The 21,223-nt window shown below is 35.2% G+C and overlaps 1 protein-coding gene and 2 pseudogenes across 3 annotated transcripts; all 3 read left to right on the top strand.

The window, feature by feature from the left end:
- Positions 1 to 1,195: 1,195 nt before the first annotated feature.
- LOC149247844 (putative anthocyanidin reductase pseudogene) lies at positions 1,196 to 2,482 on the top strand (annotated as a pseudogene). The gene is made up of 3 exons (XR_016263744.1): positions 1,196 to 1,501; positions 1,580 to 1,774; positions 1,855 to 2,482. The product of XR_016263744.1 is annotated as a putative anthocyanidin reductase pseudogene (transcript).
- Positions 2,483 to 3,794: 1,312 nt separating this feature from the next.
- Positions 3,795 to 8,981, top strand: LOC149247843 (protein CYPRO4-like; annotated as a pseudogene). The gene is made up of 6 exons (XR_016266639.1): positions 3,795 to 4,012; positions 4,119 to 4,175; positions 4,762 to 4,829; positions 4,934 to 5,015; positions 5,247 to 6,439; positions 8,332 to 8,981. The product of XR_016266639.1 is annotated as a protein CYPRO4-like (transcript).
- A 2,694-nt stretch (positions 8,982 to 11,675) lies between these two features.
- On the top strand, positions 11,676 to 14,642 carry LOC149247842 (uncharacterized). Its single transcript, XM_089458304.1, has 2 exons — positions 11,676 to 12,176; positions 13,459 to 14,642. The coding sequence occupies exons 1-2, from the start codon at positions 11,821 to 11,823 to the stop codon at positions 14,312 to 14,314; spliced, it is 1,212 nt and encodes a 403-aa protein (XP_089314430.1). The 5' UTR covers positions 11,676 to 11,820; the 3' UTR covers positions 14,315 to 14,642.
- The last annotated feature ends 6,581 nt before the right edge of the window (positions 14,643 to 21,223 follow it).

The following is a 21,223-nucleotide window of genomic DNA, read 5'->3' as shown; positions in this document are numbered from 1 at the left end:
TCGAGTTGCTGGAGAAAAAGAAAAGATCATTAAGAAAAATTTGTGGTCTGTTTTTTTTTATTATTTTATTCCAGTTTTGATGGATTTTTTTAGTTTTATTAGGTTGATAGGCCTTCCTTTGGAACAGACTTTCGTCGTCCTTTTCATTCTAACGTTGACACCTGTCATTAACAGTCAAATTGACATTTGGGTATTTTGCATGTTGCAGTTTCACATTTGTTATGCCAGTGTGTGCGCTATTATTGTGGAACGTGTGCCCAACCTGCGTGTGGTGCGGTGAACGTGCCTTTCTCCATGGCGGTCTCGAATCTTCACCCATGAAGCCGGCAGAAATATCTGCAAATTTTTTACAGACACTCTTCTCTACGCCATTTTCCCGGACTGCGCATTACCAGACTCTTCTCTACGCCATTTTTAGGCCGATAGGCCTTCCTTTGGAACAAAATTTCGTCGTCCTTTTCATTCTAATGTTGACACCTGTCATTAACAGTCAAATTGACATTTGGGTATTTTGCATGTTGCAGTTTCGCATTTGTTATGCCAGTGTGTGCGCTATTATTGTGGAACGTGTGCCCAACCTGCGTGTGGTGCGGTGAACGTGCCTTTCTCCATGGCGGTCTCGAATCTTCACCCATGAAGCCGGCAGAAATATCTGCAAATTTGTTACAGACACTCTTCTCTACGCCATTTTCCCGGACTTCGCATTACCAGACTCTTCTCTACGCCATTTTCCCGGAATTCGCATTACCAGACTCGATGTCAGCCAAAGAAACCGAATCCCGATTGAAAGAACTCCAGGTACAATGTCTAGACACAATTTCAGATTTCGATAAGGATTATATATGGCAACACTAATCATTCAACCCGCTGTACCCTCATTGTGTCCCTGTACTCTCAATTCCAATCTCCGGGACTCGAACCCGCGGGCTTCCGTTCCATTTGCCGGTTAAACCCTCAGTATGGGACTCCTTGCGGGCTCTCACCGGTGGTTTTGTGCAAACCAGAGCTAGCGATGTTGTTCAGAATGCTATAAACAGTCGTATTAAAGGTCATCCCGATAAAGCTAGGGTTAACATGCATAGGGTCAGGGTTCGAGTTTCTCTGAGCATGGCTCAGGTTTTGAAGCACGATGAGCACTTGATTTCTAAGGCGGTGGAGGCCTTTTATGAAAGCAAATAAATATATGGAAGCAAACATGAATATCCCTCATGGCAATGAAGCGAAAGGCCTTCCCGTCTGCGTGACAGGAGCAGGGGGTTACATCGGATCATGGCTCGTAAAGACTCTGCTGGAGAATGGGTACACAGTGCATGCCACTCTCAGAGATCCACACAACCCATCAAAGAACTCATCCCTTCTCTCACTCTCAGGGGCCCAAGAGAGGCTTCGTCTTTTCAGAGCAGATCTCTGCGAGGAAGGGAGCTTTGACTATGCCATCCATGGCTGCCGCAGCGTCTTTCATGTTGCAACTCCTACAGATTTTGGTTCCCAAGATCCAGAGGTAAGTGAAACAGTAAAGAAGTAAGTTACCGATGTTTTTGGGACAACGATATGATATTAATTGAATTGTTTTGTACAGAGAGAGGTGAATGAAACTGCCGTGAGAGGAACTCTGAATGTTCTCAAGTCCTGCCTAGCAACCAAAAGTGTAAGGCGTGTGGTTTACACATCATCTGCCAGTGCTGCTTCTTTTCCAAAGAAACCAGTGGAAATCATCGATGAATCATGCTGGAGCTCAGTAGATCTCATCAGACAAAATAAACCCCCTGGTTGGGTAAGTTTATTGCACGAATTTCTGGTTTAAATTGAACATTGTAGGAAGTTTTACAGTTTTCATTGATTGAATGCATGCAGATGTATTATGTGTCAAAAACCCTGGCAGACCAAGCTGCCCTGCAATTTGCTAAAGAAAACAAAATGGAAGTTGTCAGTATCGTCCCAGTCACAGTAGTGGGTCCTTGGCTAACAACGACAATTCCCTCCAGCGTCGATGTAACCATGTCCCTCATCACAGGTTTCACAAACTCGAGCCTGATTTTTTTGTTTTGTTTTTCTCTTTTTGGGTTTGTTTTTAGTAATTGATGTCTCTGTGAGGATGTCAAGGGCCATGTATGCTCAGTTCATGCAGCAAGCCTTTCAGGCACCGCGTTGCTATCCAATATCGCCTCTGTCGTCTCCAAATTACAAGGAGGCGGAACTGGGTATGAAGATAAGTTGTGGATTTGAGATGATGTATCAGCAGAGATCGCATTATCAGTAAGAGATGGAGAATGCAGAACTCGGACTAAGTGGCTCAGGGGTTGCTAAAGTCCAAAGCTCGGCACTGAAAGCAGCGAGGAGTAGAGATATTGGATGGGAGGCATTTAGGAGAAGCTTTGAGAACAGGGGTTATTTCAGGGGTCTTCTTGAAGGTTCGAAGGAGCATAAGAAGCTTATGGATGAAGCATTGGACTATTACAGAAATACCACACTCTTCTCCAGAGTCAGGTAAGCTTAATTTTTTTTTCACAGATCATCCATCTGATGCACTACCTCCTCAATTTAAGTACACATTATTAGCAGTGAGAAACGTCATAAAATCAAATAATTTCTTTTATTTATTCTATATCTGGCAACTTATTTTTTTTACATGGATGGTAAACCTGGAAAGGATATCTACCCACCCTCATACATTTGAGCGAAGAACTGGTACCTTGCCAGCACGATACCATAATCTGCCGGTAGGTTAAAGAAATTCCTTTATTTATTCGTAAATGGGAATATATTATCTTTACCTGGATGGTAAACCTTGTAAGAAGCTCTACCCACCCTCACACATTTGAGCGAAGAACTGGTAACTTGCCAGGACCATACCATAATCCGCATACCTCAATAATATTCAATATAGTCAAGAGCCACACCTGGCAAATCTCATTCAAGGGAGGAGCATGCCTGTTAGGATTAGAAACCGTGTGTGCCCAGATAGTGCACACATGTATATATTAAACACGCCTCCAAGTTCTATCGATAAAAAAATATACAGTACAATGAACATATTACGCAAAAAAGGTAGATAGCAGAAAGGCTTTTCCCATAGAAACATATAAAGGGCAGGTAACGTACAAAACACAGCTGTACAGAGTCCAGACACAATCAAATTGCACCCCTTAATGAAGACACATGCCTTCATGCAAGAGTGCAGCATGTGCCTGGTAGTGAAACAGAAATCAAACTATTCCTTTGCAACTTTTCAGGCATCATGCGAAGGAGTGACATATGTCTGGTCAGGAAGCACAACTAACCTATTTTCCTATGCCTTGCAAACAGCATCACATGCACCAGTAGGCAAATTGAAACTGAGAAATGCTTCAGCAGTAAAGAAACTGTGCTGTGGCTGGAAATAAAGGGCAATATGGCTTTTTCCCAAAGCAAACTGATATCAGCTCTGCCATATGAGGATAGGACAGATAAGGTCAAATTAAAATGATTATAAAATGCAAACCAATCCTCCAAGGCCTACTAATTTGCACATACCAATTCGAAATCATAGGTCAACCTTACCAAATTCATCATATTACTGTCCAGTAAGTAGTTGACTACGTCATAATTTTATGTTCATTGAAAGAGAAGGCTTAATGACATACGCATTTGTGTGTTGATATCTGGGTGTAAGTAATGCATTAGCATATGTGTTACCATTTAACTTAATATCTGTAGTAACCATTCAATTGGTTTTATTTACAATTCTTGCAGGCTTGAAAGAAAAATATGACAAAGCAATGAGGAGAAATGATGTGAAGGCCATTGTTGTCACTAGTATGCAACTTTGCAGAAGGGATGGAAACTGTACTAAATGTTCAATGGTGTTATAAATCTTTATATATATTCATATATATAGAGAGAGATGTAAATGCTTCTGTTCAAAAATCGAGATGATTTCATGTCTATGTCTCTGTTTTGGCATTGTTAGGTAATGGAAGCATATTCTCAGGTGGTTTTGACATCAACGTTCTCCAGGAAGTACAACAGACTGGTATGCCAAACTAAGTTTTCATACAAAATTCAAATTCTGTTGCATATTGTTTCAAAGGTTTCCATGTTTGCTCATATTCAATTCTCTGTAACTGTGTATCTAGCAGGGAACTTGTCACATTTGGGTAGAGTTTCTGTTGATCTTATGATCAATACTATTGAAGGTAGGCGTTTGTTATATATGTTGCTTTTTTTTTGTTTTCACTAAAGTTGCAAGTTGTTGGTGATATGTAAGGCTGAAGTGGGGGTACTGTATCTCGGGAATGTTAGCTATTATCAAATCCACAAATAATGTATAAGATAGAGGAATGTTGCTTTTACTTTGACTTGTCATTTCAAAAAACATTATCAATTCTTGTAAAAGACATTTTGTTGGATCGTTATTTTCCATATGTTATTTGAATACTATAAAGTGAAATTATCATACCCTTGACATTTTGAGCTTTTCTAGGAATGTGCCAAAATATGGATACCTAGGCTTATTGTAGAGTATAGTTGGATTTGATGGTACAGTTAAAAGTAGCATTCTTATAGCATAGTTAGGAACTCATCAATGTATTGGTAAAGGATTCTACATGTTTTCCTGTATTTTAATACGTAGCTGGATATGTTGATATTGTTAACATAAAAAAATTAAGATTCTGATGGATGTTTAGGCACCCCTGAAAGTTTGGAAAAGGATTCTATGTGTTTTTAGCATGGAACTTTTTTTCTGGCTCTGACCTTTTTGGCCTTTTGGTGTTGTTATAGAGGCTAAGAAACCTTCCGTAGCTGCTATTCAAGGGCTTGCACTTGGTGGTGGATTAGAATTAGCAATGGTATGTGGCAATGATTGTCCATCTCTTGTAATTTTATGTTTTGGAAGGGGAATTTTGGGAACTTACATGTTTTGAGTTATCATGGATGTATTTAATTTACACAGTCTTGTCATGCTCGTATTTCAACCCCAAAAGCACAGCTTGGGTTTCCAGAACTTCAATTTGGGATTATTCCAGGATTTGGAGGTAAGATTTCTCAATGTACATTTATCTGTCTCAGCGGGGCTGACTTCATACTGTGGTATAGCCAATTTTAATCTTACTATGAATTATCTGGAAAATAGGTAATGATTTGTTTCCAGCGCTGAAGACTCTTAAATGAAGAAGGCGGCATGCAGGCTTTTATATTTTATATTTTATTGCGAAGTTATTTGTGGCTTCTTGAGGGTTGATTTTCCCATGCTTTAAACCTGTCAGATCATTGGACTATCATAGCTCCTAGCGTGCACGTTATTGTTGTATCTATGAATGGGTTTTTCTGCTTCTTGGCTTCGATCATGACTATATGGGGTGGCCTTCTGTATCGTGAAGGGTACATGGATTTTGTTACAGAGTTTCAGAATTGTATGTTTGAGAATACTTATTTTCTCAAGGCTACTGAGGAAAACAAGGTTAAGGTGTTTGGGAAGGATTTCATGGGGTGGGCTAATCCCCAGACTGCAGATGATTCTGTCTGGGAAGATGCAGAGGAGAGCTTGGGGCTGGAGGACGAGGATAGGGATTTGAATGAAGAGATTAAGGAGGCTACTAATGGTGGTATACAGAGCTTGGCCATGGGTGCCCTGGGTCATAGCTTTTTGGTCGGTGAGACTGGCATTGAGGCAGCCAAGAATTTGCACCATGGGATCCATGGGAAGGGCATGTCTGTGAAGTTCAGGTAGGGGGATTTGGGGGGTGATGGGTCTTATTACTCTACACCGAAGAAGGGTCTTCTCATGAGAGCAGAGACCAATATGATGTTGATGAGCCCTGCCAAGCAGGGCAAGCCTCATGCTGCAAGGGTTCACCAGCTGGATATTGAGACTGGGCAGGTTGTGGCAGAATGGAAGTTTGAGAAGGATGGGACTCCCATCACGATGCGGGATATTACAAATGTTAGCAAGGGTGCACAGTTGGATGCTGCAGAGTCGACCTTCATGGGGCTTGATGACAATAGGCTGTGCAGGTGGGATATGAGGGATAGGCATGGTATTGTTCAACAGTCTGACAACACGGTTTCGAATTGGGCCAATGGTCATCAATTTGCGAGAGGTACAAATTTTCAGTGCTTTGCAACTACTGGGGATGGATGCGTGGTGATTGGATCCAGTGATGGGAAGATTCGGCTTTATGGGAAAACATCTATGAGGGTGGCAAAAACAGCGTTTCCAGCTCTTGGATCACCGATCACACATGTTGATGTTACTTATGATGCGAAGTGGATTCTTGGGACTACTAATACCTATCTTATTCTTATCAGTACTGTCTTCACGGTTAAAGATGGACAGTCAAAGACAGGAGTTTCTGGGCGGAAGGGGCACAAGATTCCAGCTCCGAGATTGCTCAAGCTTACTCCAGTGGATGCACATTTGGCTGGAAAGGATAAGTTCCATGGTGGTCAGTTCTCTTGGGTAAGTGTTACTAATATGCATTTTGGTCTTCTGATTTGTATTGTTTTTCTTCCCCTTATGTTGTTTATTTGACTTTAATGTCCTGTTCAATTTTGAACTCCAACTACTACTTGTTTCAAAGTATGTATTGAAAATCATTGGTTTCCATTTCATGAAAAGTAAATTAATGAATGTTTCTATCCATTGCACTCGCAAAATTGTAAACCAAAAATTGAACAAATTTCTATAAGCCAGGGCAGCTATTAGCCATGGGGTTGTACTAGTGTTTGGTCACATTTAAGCATTTTCTAAACCAGCAAAGTTTTTTTGAAAGGGCACAGCCTAATTATTCTAAGTTTTAGTTTTTTTTCATCTGAATTCGGAGATGCAAATTTTGACCAGATTGTTATTTGTTGCTGTTTAATTTTTATTTTTTTTAATGTATAAATGGATTCAATTCGCTTAAAACCCAGTTTTTCCAAACAGAATCTAGTGATACAATCTTTGACTATATCGTGATTTGTTGTTGTTTAAAATTCATTTTTGAATGCACAAATCAATTCAGTGCCCTGAAAAACCCTTGGGATACTAGCCGCCTTCACGGCTCAAACTTGTGATTTCAATAAATCCCACCTGGATTCCAGACAAAATTGATAAAAAAAAAATTGTAAACCAAAAATTGAACAAATTTCTATAAGCCAGGGCAGCTATTAGCCATGGGGTTGTACTAGTGTTTGGTGACATTTAAGCATTTTCTAAACCAGCAAAGTTTTTTTGAAAGGGCACAGCCTAATTATTCTAAGTTTTAGTTTTTTTTCATCTGAATTCGGAGATGCAAATTTTGACCAGATTGTTATTGGTTGCTGTTTAATTTTTATTTTTTTTAATGTATAAATGGATTCAATTCGCTTAAAACCCAGTTTTTCCAAACAGAATCTAGTGATACAATCTTTGACTATATCGTGATTTGTTGTTGTTTAAAATTCATTTTTGAATGCACAAATCAATTCAGTGCCCTGAAAAACCCTTTCACGGCCCAAACTTGTGATTTCAATAAATCCCACCTGCATTCCAGATGCATTCCAGACAAAATTGATAAAAAAAAATATGCTTGAGAAAGAACCAAACATACAAGAATTAGACTATGATGTTTTGAAAAGCAGTGATATTGTATGAAAAAATAAAAAAACAGAGTACCTAAGTTGCTCAGAACTTCATTAATACTTTTGGGGACTTCTTTCAAAGTTTAAGACTTTTTTATGTACAACAAATCCGTTTCTCTTAATGAACTGCACTATCCAAATTTGGTGTCGTTTCTGGACAGTAATATTTATGGTACAGAAATGGTATGGAAATGCGGCCAACATGCAATTAGCCTTTTCTAAAATAAATTAGTCTCTGCACCTGGAACCAAAGTTTGAGATCTTCAACGGGCACAAGATGGTGAATTTCAACGTTTTGTTGCTTGGTCGAATTATCTGGTTGAATATCCAGTAATTTGTGGGGCCTTTAAAATAGCATCTTTAATTTTCAGACCAAACATCCTATTTTACTTGGCAAACCTTCTCAGCTTGTTGCTACATGGCTCATCACCTTTCTTTCAAGAAAAATGAATTCCCCGAACTATTCCATTAATTTTTAATAGGTCTTGATTCTCCCAAACACAAATTTCAAACATGGCCTTACAGATACACAAAAATTTGGCCATATGTTTTTTCAATATCACCACTATAAACAAATAATAATGTATTAAAAGTTAGCAATTGTCTATGAAGGGATAAGGTACACAAAAAATGACTTCAACTTCATAACATGTAGCAATTGAACTTATAGGACCGTTGGCCTGCAATATAACCTTTATTAGCTCTTCAAGTGTACTAATTTCTGACATCTATTTCTCTTCATCACTGCAGGTTACTGAGAGTGGAAGGCAGGAGCGCCATGTAGTTGCCACTGTTGGTAAATTTTCTGTCATCTGGAACTTCCGTCAAGTAAAAAACAACGATCATGTGTGTTACAAGGGCCAGAATGGGCTAAAAAGCTGCTATTGCTACAAGATTGTTCCAAAAGATGTATCCATTGTGGATAGCAAATTTATGCATGACAAATTTGCTATTACAAATTCTCTAGAAGCTCCACTTGTGGTTGCAACACCAAAGAAAGTGAGCTCTTTCAGCATAGCATCTTAACAATAACATCCATTTCACACTAATCATGGCGTTGAGCAATTAACTCAAGTGATGAATTATAAACAGTTGTACTGGCTTGTGCATATAACATTCCACACCTTATTGGAGTGGAGTAAAACTAAATTCTTTATAGATTTATAATCTGTTGTATAGCTGAGAGATTGGGCATTTGGTGCGTTTGAAGCAATGCTTGTTGTAATCTGTGTAAAGTGATGAACAGGAGCTATGCTGCTTGTAAGTCTGTGTAAAGTTATGAATTGATTTTGACACCAGATGCTAACTCTGTCACTTAATTCTTATTTTGTTCAAGTGGACGGTCAGTATTGACATTTTATATAACTATTGACAGTTTATAATGGAGAAATTCGAGGAAATGGAGAGGCTTTTGAATGGTATGCATATTTTTGTCGTGAAAATTCAGAAGAGATGCATTTGATGGCGATCTGGTAGATTGAGTAGCATGCTATTACTAGCTATAAAAGCTTAAGTTCATGGTCACATGGGAGGGAGCTATATTTTATTCTATTGATTTTTTTCTGCTTCTTAACCGAGGCCTCCATTCTGCCCGATTTTATAAGAAAATAAGCTTGAGTGGAAGATTTCATTGCTGTGATCGACTCATTTTTATTGAACAGTTTGTTTATACGCAATTTATCCTATTAATATATTCATTGCTTTTAAGGTTTTATGTTTTAATTCTAAGAGTTTGGTTATCTAATTTTTTATTTCATATTTGTTTGTGTAATTTTTTACTCCATATTTGTTTGTATAGGTCTAAGAAATGTGTATGCCAAAAATTCTTAGAGATGCATTTAATTATTTATGATCTGTTTCTAGTGCTTGTTTTGTCACTGCAGAATGATGATATATATGTGGTAAAAACACATATGATTCATGTATAATGATAGTTTTAAATATAATATTAATAAATTTATATGTTATGAGTAATTGTTGATGATCATTATCACTTTATTATTGTTATTATTACATATTATTGTTGCGTCGAGAGACGTTCTACAATTTAGTATGGGATAGATTTCAGCCAGCTCAAAATGCTCATCCGTTAGGTTTGAACTAACATTTCTTCTAGAGAAATTCAACAATTCTAATTTAATAATCCTATCGGCCTTTCTTTGTACCTTTTGGGACAATTGCTAGTTTATTTTTTTTTATAATTTTACTCAGGTTTTTAAGTGTGTGTATTATAGTGTGTATCTAATGAATAATGATATGTGAAATTTAAAAAATAAATGTATAAAAAAATAAGTTTAAAATATGATTTAAAAAATATTTTTCTTCTTTTCTCTTTAAAAATATTTATAAAATTTACTCTTAAATATGATATCATTATTTTTATTTTAAATTCTATCAATTATTTTAAAATTAAATTTATTTGTACATATTTTACAAACTTTTAACTTTGAAATTCCATATACAAATTTATAATTCATCAAAATTCCATATATGCGAAAGTTTCTTCTATTTCTCAAATATAGTCATTCATCTTTTTTAAGACTATTAAAAGTTAAGTAAATTATAAACAAATAAGAAACAACATGCCTCCAAATTGAGACTAGATTGGACTTATAGGCATTGTAAATGATTGACAAGATGATTATGCTTCATAGTTAAGCAAATTATAAACAAATAAGAAACAACATGTCTCCAAATTGAGACTTGATAAGATGATTATGTTTCAGAGTTAGAATACTTGATTTAAATTATGTGTCAAAGTTAGAATACTTTATTTTTATATTAATTTCAATTGCGTGGGAAAAATATGCATTTTTGACAGTAAGCTGGGTTGACTGTCCAAGGGGATTGCCCAATTTCTGAGCAAAGCAGCTGACTGGTGCTCAAATTTAGGCAAATCCTAAGCTAAACACCCTGCTGCTAGGAAAAATTGCACAAATCCAACTGAAAAAATTAACTAACAAGATTATACAATCCCAAAACCCAACAAAGTGAAAATCAATGTCTACTAATTTAATTGTTCTTATGTTATTTCCAGATCAAAATATATGGATATTAGATTTTGGATTCATGTTTACAATTACAAACAATGTCTTGCTTGATCTAGAGGTCATGTTCACAATCACAAGCATGATCTCACTTGATCTGTTCATACTGTTGCACCATTTGATGTACTCAACGAGGAACCTTTGGTCAAGCTAGATTGATAAGCCCAATAATATATTTTAGTTTCTCAATGCAAATGAGTCATTTTTTTATGGAATTCCAGCTATATTTATATATTTGATTTTAAACTGATATAGATTTACTTGATTTTAAACCAATATAAATCTATCTTAAATACAGATCTAATATGAGTTGAGAAAGATTCAATTTCTTCACATATAATTTATTTTATGTATTAATATTATTTAAATATTTTATACAATTATTTATTTTTAACTTTTTATATTTTAAAATTTTAAATTTGGATAGACATGATAAAATTTCAACTTTGATAATTGATAAGAATACTTACCCAACATACTACCTCTTAACTCAATAATTTAAAATATGGTATACCTCACTTAATCTAATTAATTCCATATTATTTCTAAACGTTAACGAGTCCAATCCAAATAATTTGATCTCATGTAGGATCAAGATAAAGATTAGAATTTCAAAATAGCCTCATCGGTTTTCACACCTCTTCATCAATCTTTACAATTACGCATGTCCCCATCCGTCTTCACAATTTTAATGAAAAATCTCAATAATTTTGTAAATTTATAAATGGTATTTGATCAGCAAATCACTGTAATAAACAATTTGACCGTCAAATTCTATCCCTCCTGAAAATGACAATGACAATGACAGTATCTTCCGCATCTACGCTTAACATGTGTGGCTTTCGAAATCTTGGCCAAGTTGTTTTGACAAACTGTCACACAGTTCAATGATGGGTCAAAACCATGTGTGACAATACTGGGTCAAAACCATTAAGATGTTTTCTTATGGACAGTGCCGTGGAATGTCAAAATGGTGGCCTATCTTGACTTCTTTGTATAGACGGTGCCGGGGCAAACTAGTCAATGAGACAATTCCATCAAATACCTTACAAAAATCGGGAAGACTCTGTTATATAACAGCCCATGGATACAGATTGTTTGTTTCAAAGCTGTTGTCTGAATTTGAAAGAAAGAATTTAACATCCTCATCCTGATTTTTCCTGTGTGTTTAGGGAGAAGTAAATAGTTCGCCATGTACGCTACGGTATCACTAGAGGCCTACAAGCAGGCTGCTGCAACGAATGGAAATATCCAACAGGGCGGTGTTCTATTCCCCCCACCCGAAGGCCCTTACTCTGCATATTTAGTTTTTCAGCAAAATGAAGAGGAAGGCGACGAGGAGCAGGGTGCGTGCTGTTGGGGCTGCTGCTGTAACGAGTTGCGAGAATTGCCTTTCCCGCAAGATAAATGCTTGGAAACCGTCTACAGGACGCAGAATGGACAAAATTCCTCTACGCACACGGATAGAGTGTATTTTATTCCAGTTCTAGGCCAACCCATCTCCTCCAATCGGTACTACGTTGTTCGAGCTGAACGCAAGTACAAAGGGTGAGCATTTCTGCTATTTATCAGACTGTTTTCCGCTATAAAACCCTGCAGGATTGTTCTAATCGCAATTAAAAACAAATCAGTGTTGATTTCTGACACACTGGGTTTACTCGAAAAAATATCTTTATTTAGATGGTAGATTTTGGGAATATCTCTGAATCTGGTTGGTATCATTATTGGGGATTCCCTGCATATTTTGGAATTTGAATGCTATAGCCCTCATCCCCAGATATTCTCAGAATCTACCATTCACATAAATGCATAAGAAAAAATATGGTGTAATATGTTTTAAATTTATAAGAAATGAGAATGTTAGTAAGATTGTATAATTTTATTATTTAAGATGTATATTTTTAATTTTTTTGAATTTAAATTAGACAATCAAAATTTCATGGAATTATATATGTTTTATTTTTATGGTTTAAAATATATTTTTACTGTTACTCCAAAACTTTTATATTAATACCATTTTGTAAATCAAGAACTTTAAATTTACTATTTCAACTATCTCAGAAAATTTTAAAAAATGGACCCAAAACCAAACCAGAGAAATAAAAAATAAATAATTATTAAACTAGCTAAATATTAACAGATTTCAAATCTATATTTGAAAGTTTCCTCCCCTAATAGTGTCAATACTATAGACTTTTGCTCTCACAATATCCAAAGAAACCATCTCATAAAAGCATGAGACTTCTTTATTAGTAAAAGCATCAATCTCATGTGGTCTGTTTTTGACTAGAAGCGGGTACTCATAAATCACATGTGAGAAGAACCCAACCTTTGAAGCTATGATTGTAGATAAACAAGGTTTAAGGCCCATTTTTATGAGGATTGTAGTCAGAAACAGGTAGCGTCAGTCACTCGTAAACTACAAGTGAAAAGAATCCAACTTTTGGAGCTGTAAACCAGGCTTGAGGACCGAATCCAACTTCTGGAGCTATGATTGTGGGTAAACTAGGTTGAGGACCATTTTTATGAGGATTGCAGATTATGATTCTTGGGACACAGTTACAGAGTTAATTATTATAATTAGTTTTTATTGAGGTTATTTTGAATGTTTGGTTAGGATGGTTGTTGTTTTTTTTTGCGGCTAAATTCAATGCCTTGTGAGAATATTATTGTAATGGCTTTATGGTTATGAATAAGCTATAAATATTGTTATATTTACTATAAAATATTGCTGTAATGGCTTATATTTTTTTGTTTATAATTTTGTTTATACCATTGGATAACTAAAAAGAATGAGAAGGTTGGCTGCTAAGCATTTTGCTGTGTGCAGATTGGTGGAAAGTTGCTCCACAGAAGAAGACATGACTAAGTTCTGTATCTGTAGATGTATCAAAGACTTGCGTCCTAGATCTCTGGAACCCAACAATCCATACCAACAGATCCAAGTAATTCGAAAGAGACGTGGGTTCACTTCAAAGTGCATCGCTTCAGATGGTTTTCCACCACAGTTTCTACGTAGGGATGGTTGGTCAGTTAGCCCCAAAGATTTGCGTGGTAAACATGACAAACTTGTATATGTTCAAGGCGAGAATGCTTACTTGAGGTCACAATTACCCCCTTCCAATTTTTCATTCTCGGAGAAAAGATCACCTATTGTTATAGTTGGTGAATGGTACTGCCCCTTTATCTTCATCAAGGAGCTGGGCAACAGCTATGAGGATCCCCAAATTCAGCTGCTGGAGACACCCTTCTACAAGATGGAGCTAGAGAAATTCTGGGAGGAGATTTACAGAACAGAAGTCAGTGCTCCCGGTGAAGATATACTTGTACAGAGAACAACAAGGGTGGAAGAACCATTACTATTCGGAACTGAGGCAATTGAAGAGATTAGAGATGATGATGGGAGTGTTTGGATGAAAGGATTAATGCAGAGAAGGGGAAAACTGGAGGGTGTGAGACTAAGTTGGCCCATTATTGCAAAAATCAGGACAGATCAAGGTAGGCAAGGATCAGAAGCAACAAGCAGTGATGTGAGAATGGAGAAATTATTCAGTAACAGTGGCACTGGAAGAAAGTTTGTGTGTTATGTTGTAGTGGAGAGATATGTATTGAAAAGAATGGATGGAAGTGTTGCTCTGACATATTCATTTAGAAATTGCAACCAGATAGAAGGGAAGTGGGAATAAAATGCATCCAATATGATAAGGAAATAATATGGTGGCTCAAAAGTTCAATCCGTAGTGTTTTGTCTGTCATATAGATATACTTACTAAGATTGATGATTTCACAAGTCCTTTCATCTAGTGCGCAGTAGTTGTATTATAAAACCAAGTATTATTTAAATCATGTGAATTATATCAGGATTGTGAGTGCACTCGAAAAATTCCTAAGTCAATGTATTTCCTATTTCTGGCCAATATTCAATGGGCTGAATTCTTTTGCCTTTACAGGTAAACAGGGGACTATGTTATTTATTTTCCTTTACATGTAAACAGGGTGCTATGTTATTATTTATTTAAGATGTAAACAAGGAACTATGTTATTATTTATTTAAGATGGTTGAGAATTCTTGATTTGGAAATTGTTTGGTGGTCTATTTTGTTTATTTTCAGCTTCATAGGTCCAGTGGTTTTAATGCCAATGTTTTGCTTTACGATGTCTTATTGGTGATAGCTTATGCGTTTTCTAGGCTATTGATACAAGAATCACTGAATGAAAAATGGTAGCGAAGATTTATGGAGTTGGATAATGGGCTTTGATATGTCATCACCTCCACAGGCCCATCTACCGAGCTGCATCTCAAAGCCCTTTTTTAGGGCCAGAAAGAAAAATACATCATTGTTTTGGAATTTACATCTCGGTGGTTTTCAAACCATGTGTTGTTTATTCACTAAGTCTGATACATTTAATGTTTTGATTCTAGCAAGTGCAAACAAGAAAGGGGGGAGGGTATATTGCGCAGTCATATCGTTGAGCATGCTTCCCAGTTAAACTTAACTAAGATTATACTCTTCATATGGTAGATTTCGAAGTCCATCATTAGATATGAGAATGAGTCAAGTCATAAAGAACAAAGTTCTAGGCAATTTGAAATAAAAGAACTGTGAATGGCAAAGTTTTGGCATTGGTTTTAAGCATTGTTCAACATTTTTACATTGGAATGGGGCGATATAATTTCCCAGTAATTATGATATTTTGTTATTTAAAATGTAGTTCAAATTTATAAATCTAATAAATCATTACCAAATTTTAGAGAAAATTAACCAAAAAAAATATGAACTAAAACTTAACAAAATCAGTCCACTACATGATTTTTCAAAAAAACAAAAAACCAAAACTAACCGGAATGATTTTTCAAAAAGTAAAGAATACATATATTTTCAAAAAAGAAAAGGATACAGGATTGATAAGTTTACTGTATGTTTATCAAATTTAATTGTCATAATTTTATAAAAAATAAATTAGTTTAATTAAAATATAAACTTATTAACTAAATAAGTGATGAATGGTTAAATGGGCTTAATTGTTAAGAGCGTGTGTTTTCTCTTAAGAGGTTACAAGTTCAAAATGAGAGGGGGTAGAGTATGTATACTTTCGTAGACTTAAAAGTCAAAACACTACCCTGACCTTAATATAATTACTTTTAAGGTAAATCTCAAACCTTTGAGACTAGGTAGATTTAAGTGATGAATGGTTAAATGGGCTTAATGGTTAAGAGTGTGTGTTTTCTCTTAAGAGGTTACAAGTTCAAAACGAGAGGGGGTAGAGTATGTATACTTTCGTACAATTAAAAGTCAAACCTTTGAGACTAGGTAGAATTATTTTTCATAGGATATTGTTAGTAGTATACACAAATCAAGAGTAAGATTAATTATGATTTTTGGCTAATTAAAAAAGTCATATAAACAAATATCATATGAAACAAGTCATGCTTTTTTTTTTCTTCGGATATATAATATTAATAAGCCATGATATTATAACAAAATTTATTTATAAATTAAAAATATCCCTAATATAATAAAATGAATTTCCGTGATTAAGAATCTTGTTATATATATATATATATATATATATATATATATAGATAGATAGATAGATAGATATAACTTTTATCATTAATAATAATAATAAAGATGTAATTTAATTATTATTATTATTTTTAATAATTTAAAATGTATAATAAAATAAAATTTTTGATTTTTATTATGGATTTATGTTTATTAATATTTATTAAATATTTAATTTATATAATATTTTAATTTATATTATTTATATGAAAAATAGATTTACTTTAACCATGGAATTTAATTTGAAGGTCCATTTCGTTTTTGTTCATTTATAAAAAAAATCAAGGAGAATAATGATAAGGCAGAGCAAAATAACTATGTAAAGCAACCAAATTGCAATAAATTAAAATTTAACTAGAGGGTCCGTTTCATTTTTGCCCATGGATAAAAAGACAAGGAGAATAATGGTAAGGCAAAGCAAGATAACTATGTGAAGCAACGGAATTGCAATAAATTTGATAGAAAACTATAGGATTAATAGGGGCACTGAATTATTATGGATGGTTAATGAGTTAAAGCATATAATTATTAGTTGGTTAATGTGTAAAAGCATATAATTGTTGGTTGAATTTATAAATAATTTAAAATTTATTTTTCTTATGATAAATATTAATAGGGGTTCGAAACATATTGATTTAAAATGTGATTTATTTAGAAGAATTTTTATTTATAATTATGAACCTCTATTATGAAATTATAATAGTGTTATTTTTTTATTAACTTTTTTTTTTATAATTTTTAATTTCCGGATTAGCGTTATGATAATTATATTATGGTGGATTTGATTTATAAATTGTTGTGGATATTTTATTGGACAATTCATTACAATAGATATGATAAAGAAATTTACTAAACTCGGAAATGTATACTATGATGGTTATTATTCCTTAGATTTATGGAATTGTTAAATTATTGTTTATTGCATATGCATGCAAAATAAAAATATGCAAAAAGTAGAGAACATATAGAACAATCACTCATAAAACCACATTAACACAATATATGACCTAGGAAACCTTTCGAGAGAAAACCCAAGTGGAAGGTTAGGCTATTATGATCTCACTTTCTTTGAATGGAAGTGAATGCAAGTACAAAAGAGTGAGACCTATGGTCTATGGGCTACTACATAACAAAAATTCTCTCTCCCCCCCCCTCTCTCTCTCTCTCTCTCTCTCTCTCCATTTATTGCTACTATGCTGATATATGAAACAAAATGCACTTGAATAGGATGAAACCCCTTTTCCTCCTAGTGACCCAATTATAACAAAGTTTGACAGGCAATTAGCTTTTAAATTTGACTCATTCAACCCTAAATATAAGTTACAACATGACCTTCTAGAGTCTTCTTCATAGTGCCTACATGGCTAGCCCCTTTTCCATGAGTAATAGGGGCTAACATGGCATCATCTCGAAGTATGGTGGTCAACTTCGATTAGTCAACTTTTGGGAGGCATAACTTTCTCATACAAACTTTGACTGCGGTGATTCTTACTCTATTGGAGAAGTTTCATCATGTAAGTTATGGAATCTAGGTCCATCGTAAGATGGAGACCACAAAATGTAGTCATTTGAGGCCTCAAATGGCTCCTAATGTTTTTTTTACTAAAAAATTTCTAAATTAAGATCACCGGTAAAAATGACCTTGTAAGGAAATTCCTCCAAATTTTCCACTTTAGAAACATTCATATGAATGAAAATTAATATATTGATCCAACCCACATCAAACCTCATGATTTTGGGAAGCTTTTGGTCTCCAAAATCATTTACTAAATGATGTGAGGAAATTTTTCCTCACCTTTCTTTCGGGCATACCATCTAGCCTTTACTGGAAGTTATCCTTTCAACCTGATTTGCCTAAATTCACACTGCTCTAGTCTTATATTTATAAACCTCTTCCGCAAAATTGTATCTTCTATTAAGTGTGCTTACACATATGGTGTTAATTCCTCTAGAGAAATAAAGACATATTCCTCTTCCTAATCCAACATGGGAGCCTCATATTGTTTTCAAAATTCATCAAAGATAATATTGATTATAATGAATATCCCTTTAGTATATTATGGCACGAAGAATATTCCCTTGGTATACTATATCATGAGTATGCATGTTTTTCCTTTTAATATTGAGGAGGAAAATAATGGTTTATGTTGTTTTTCTGATTGGGGTTGGAATAATCGAAAGATATTATGATTATGATTAAAATTTAATATTAACTAATATATAAAAAGTCAAAGCAACTTAAATGTGCGGAGGAAGCATTTATCGTTGGACCTTCGCACTCCTCACAACTTTTGTTGTTGCATATTGCTTGCAATTTTAACCGTATTCACCTTCATTGTTTTCAAGAGGTGGTTCTACATGGTTTGCCTAGATTCCGGATATGCTTTACTGCAAATAGCTAATATTATAACTGGTTATATGTATGGAGGCTTTTATTGTGTGGAGGTACATAGTAACTCTGCATCTCGGCACAATGAAGGCTTCAGAACATTGACGACCATTTTATGACTTTTTGAAGTGTATGGAGGCTTTTATTGTGTGGAGGTACATAGTAACTCTGCATCTCGGCACAATGAAGGCTTCAGAACATTGACGACCATTTTATGACTTTTTGAAGCTTCTCGAAAAATCTTAGAGTCATGGTTTTGGGTTTGTGGTTTTGGAACCATGGTTTTCATAGCACATAGTTTTGTGTCAATAATATTTCTCTAAATTATTTTATGAGATATTGTTTACATGTAATATTGGTTAGACATTGGGTGTGGGGTGAGAAGGCAAGAAGATTGGATTTGAGCTAATGTTTGTAATTTTTATTTAATGGAAATGTTATAGATCTTTCCTCGTAGTTTTTCCCAATAGGGTTTTCCACGAAAATCTATTTCTCATTTTGGTTGTGTTGATGTTTTATATTATTTTTCAAATTTGGTTTTAAATTAACATGCTTTTACAAATATATTTCATTATTTATATATTTGATATGTATTTTATAAATACGTTGCATTATTCATAGATCTAATATTTCTGTTACATATCCACTGCATTTTACACTGATCTGATATTTATATTGGTAAATAATTTTTTGGTTTTTTTACCAAGTTTTGTTGGTTGTTTTAACAAGTTGGTTCTTGTTGGAGATTTGGTTTCTCTAGCATTTATTTACAGGCGGCTAGAATGGAATCACTCATAAGTATTGAGAAACTTACTGGGGTGAATTTCACTATATGGAGGTAAAAAATGGAAGATACCTTGAAATTCAAATACCTATGACATGGGATTGAGGGTAAGTCAAAGAAATCCTCATCCATGACCTATGAAGTTTGGGAGAACCTAGATCAAAAAGAAATTGCCACTATTGGCAATATTTGGCAGATACGGTATATTTCCATGTTTCTCAAGAAAAAAAAATCAAATCTTTATGGAAAAAAATTCATGATTTATATGAACAAGATACAACAGTCAACAAATTATTTTTAATGAAGAGATTGTTTAATATCAAAATGAAGGAAGGGAGTCTAGTAGTTGAACATTTAAATGAGTTGCATATAATATTAAATCAACTCACTTCACTGAAAATTGTATTTGATGATGAGATCCAAGCCTTGTTATTGTTGAGCTCAATGCTAGATAGTTGGAAAAACTTGATTGTCACAATAAGTAATGCGACACCAAAAGGTAAATTGTGTTTTGAATATGTTTCTAATAGTTTATTAAATGAAGAAATGCATAGGAAATCTATGAAGGAGGAAATGCCAAATATGGAGGCATTAACACTTGGTGACCGCGAAAGACAACCACATAGAAGGAAATCAAGGTGTTCCATCTCTAGAGGCAGATCAAAGTCTAGGTAGGGAAGAATAACCTGCTATCATTGTGGAAAACCTAGCCATATAAAAAAATATGCAAGATATTAAAAGTAGAGAAAAATGAACGAAACACATCAAACAACAACAACAATGAAGAAACTATTATTGTTGTGTTATATGGTGAGGTATTAATTATTGTTTCTTATGAAGATGCATGCCTTTATACTTCTTGTCATGATAGTGATTAGATTTTAGATTCTAGAGCCTCCTACCATGCTACCCTAATTAGAGAAAGTTTTATTTCCTATAAATCTAGAAATATGGGAAAGGTGTGCTTGGGTAATAATTGTCTTTGTAATATTGAAGGGATAGGGGATGTACTAATAAACACAGAATATGGTTATAGTTTATTACTTAAATAGGTCGGTATGTGTTAGCTCCACTATACAATGCTGACTTTCTATTATCAGAGGAAAGCTTGGTCTATGTGATGTTGTCTTCAAAAGGGGGCCCCTCATGGGTCATTCTCCCTTCCCCTTCTAACCCGCTTTCTCTCTGCCAACTCCATTCCTCTATTTTTCTCCTAAACCCAAAAAAATTAGCCCCTTTTGACTTTAGCCCCAAACGCAAAACCCCGAACCTACCATAAAACCCTACCATATGTCTCCGTGTGCTCATAAACTCTGCGCCACATCTCCACCATTGATCACCCCGCCGATCCAACGGCTCCCGTCGCACCCGATAAAGGCAACCCGCTCCGCAACCCCCGACCATCATATCATCTCCGTAAAGATCCGATGGCCTTCGCTTTCATCGCACCGCCAATATGATCGAATGTTAGCGCATGATGAGAGCGGTTTTTCTCTCTCATCCACTGCTATGTGTCGATTGTTGAATGGAATCGCACGACCCTGGGCATTTACCGTTTAACACCCGAAAGCAGTGCAATAAATACCATTACCACCCTACTAATCTGCCCGCCCGTTAAACAGTTGTGCAGCTTCGCTTCCCGATGACCGTCCTATCTGTCTACTTAAGATTTGATGGCCCCAATTCACACCGCTCTCGTCCCGGTCGGTAGCCTCCGTCGAGCCATCTCCACCATCCGTTTCCTCGATCCGACGACCATTTTTCCCACTCATCCAAATCGTCCACTCACCCATGCATTCCACATCCTTAACCATTCCGTTTGCCCAAAGAAGGAGATGACTAGCTCTGCCATTAT

Source organism: Pinus tabuliformis, chromosome 7, assembly GCF_031772625.1.
Source record: "Pinus tabuliformis cultivar Carrire ecotype Pingquan chromosome 7, CPIR1, whole genome shotgun sequence".
Taxonomy (NCBI): domain Eukaryota; kingdom Viridiplantae; phylum Streptophyta; class Pinopsida; order Pinales; family Pinaceae; genus Pinus; species Pinus tabuliformis.
The sequence above is the reverse complement of the archived record's forward strand: the minus strand, read 5'-3'. Positions and strand labels throughout refer to the sequence as shown.

Coding starts and splice junctions, on each gene's coding strand:
- LOC149247842 (XM_089458304.1), top strand. CDS start 11,821: ATGTACGCTACGGTATCACTAGAGGCCTACAAGCAGGCTGCTGCAACG. Junction 12,177..13,458: donor GCTGAACGCAAGTACAAAGG/GTGAGCATTTCT, acceptor TGCTGTGTGCAG/ATTGGTGGAAAGTTGCTCCA.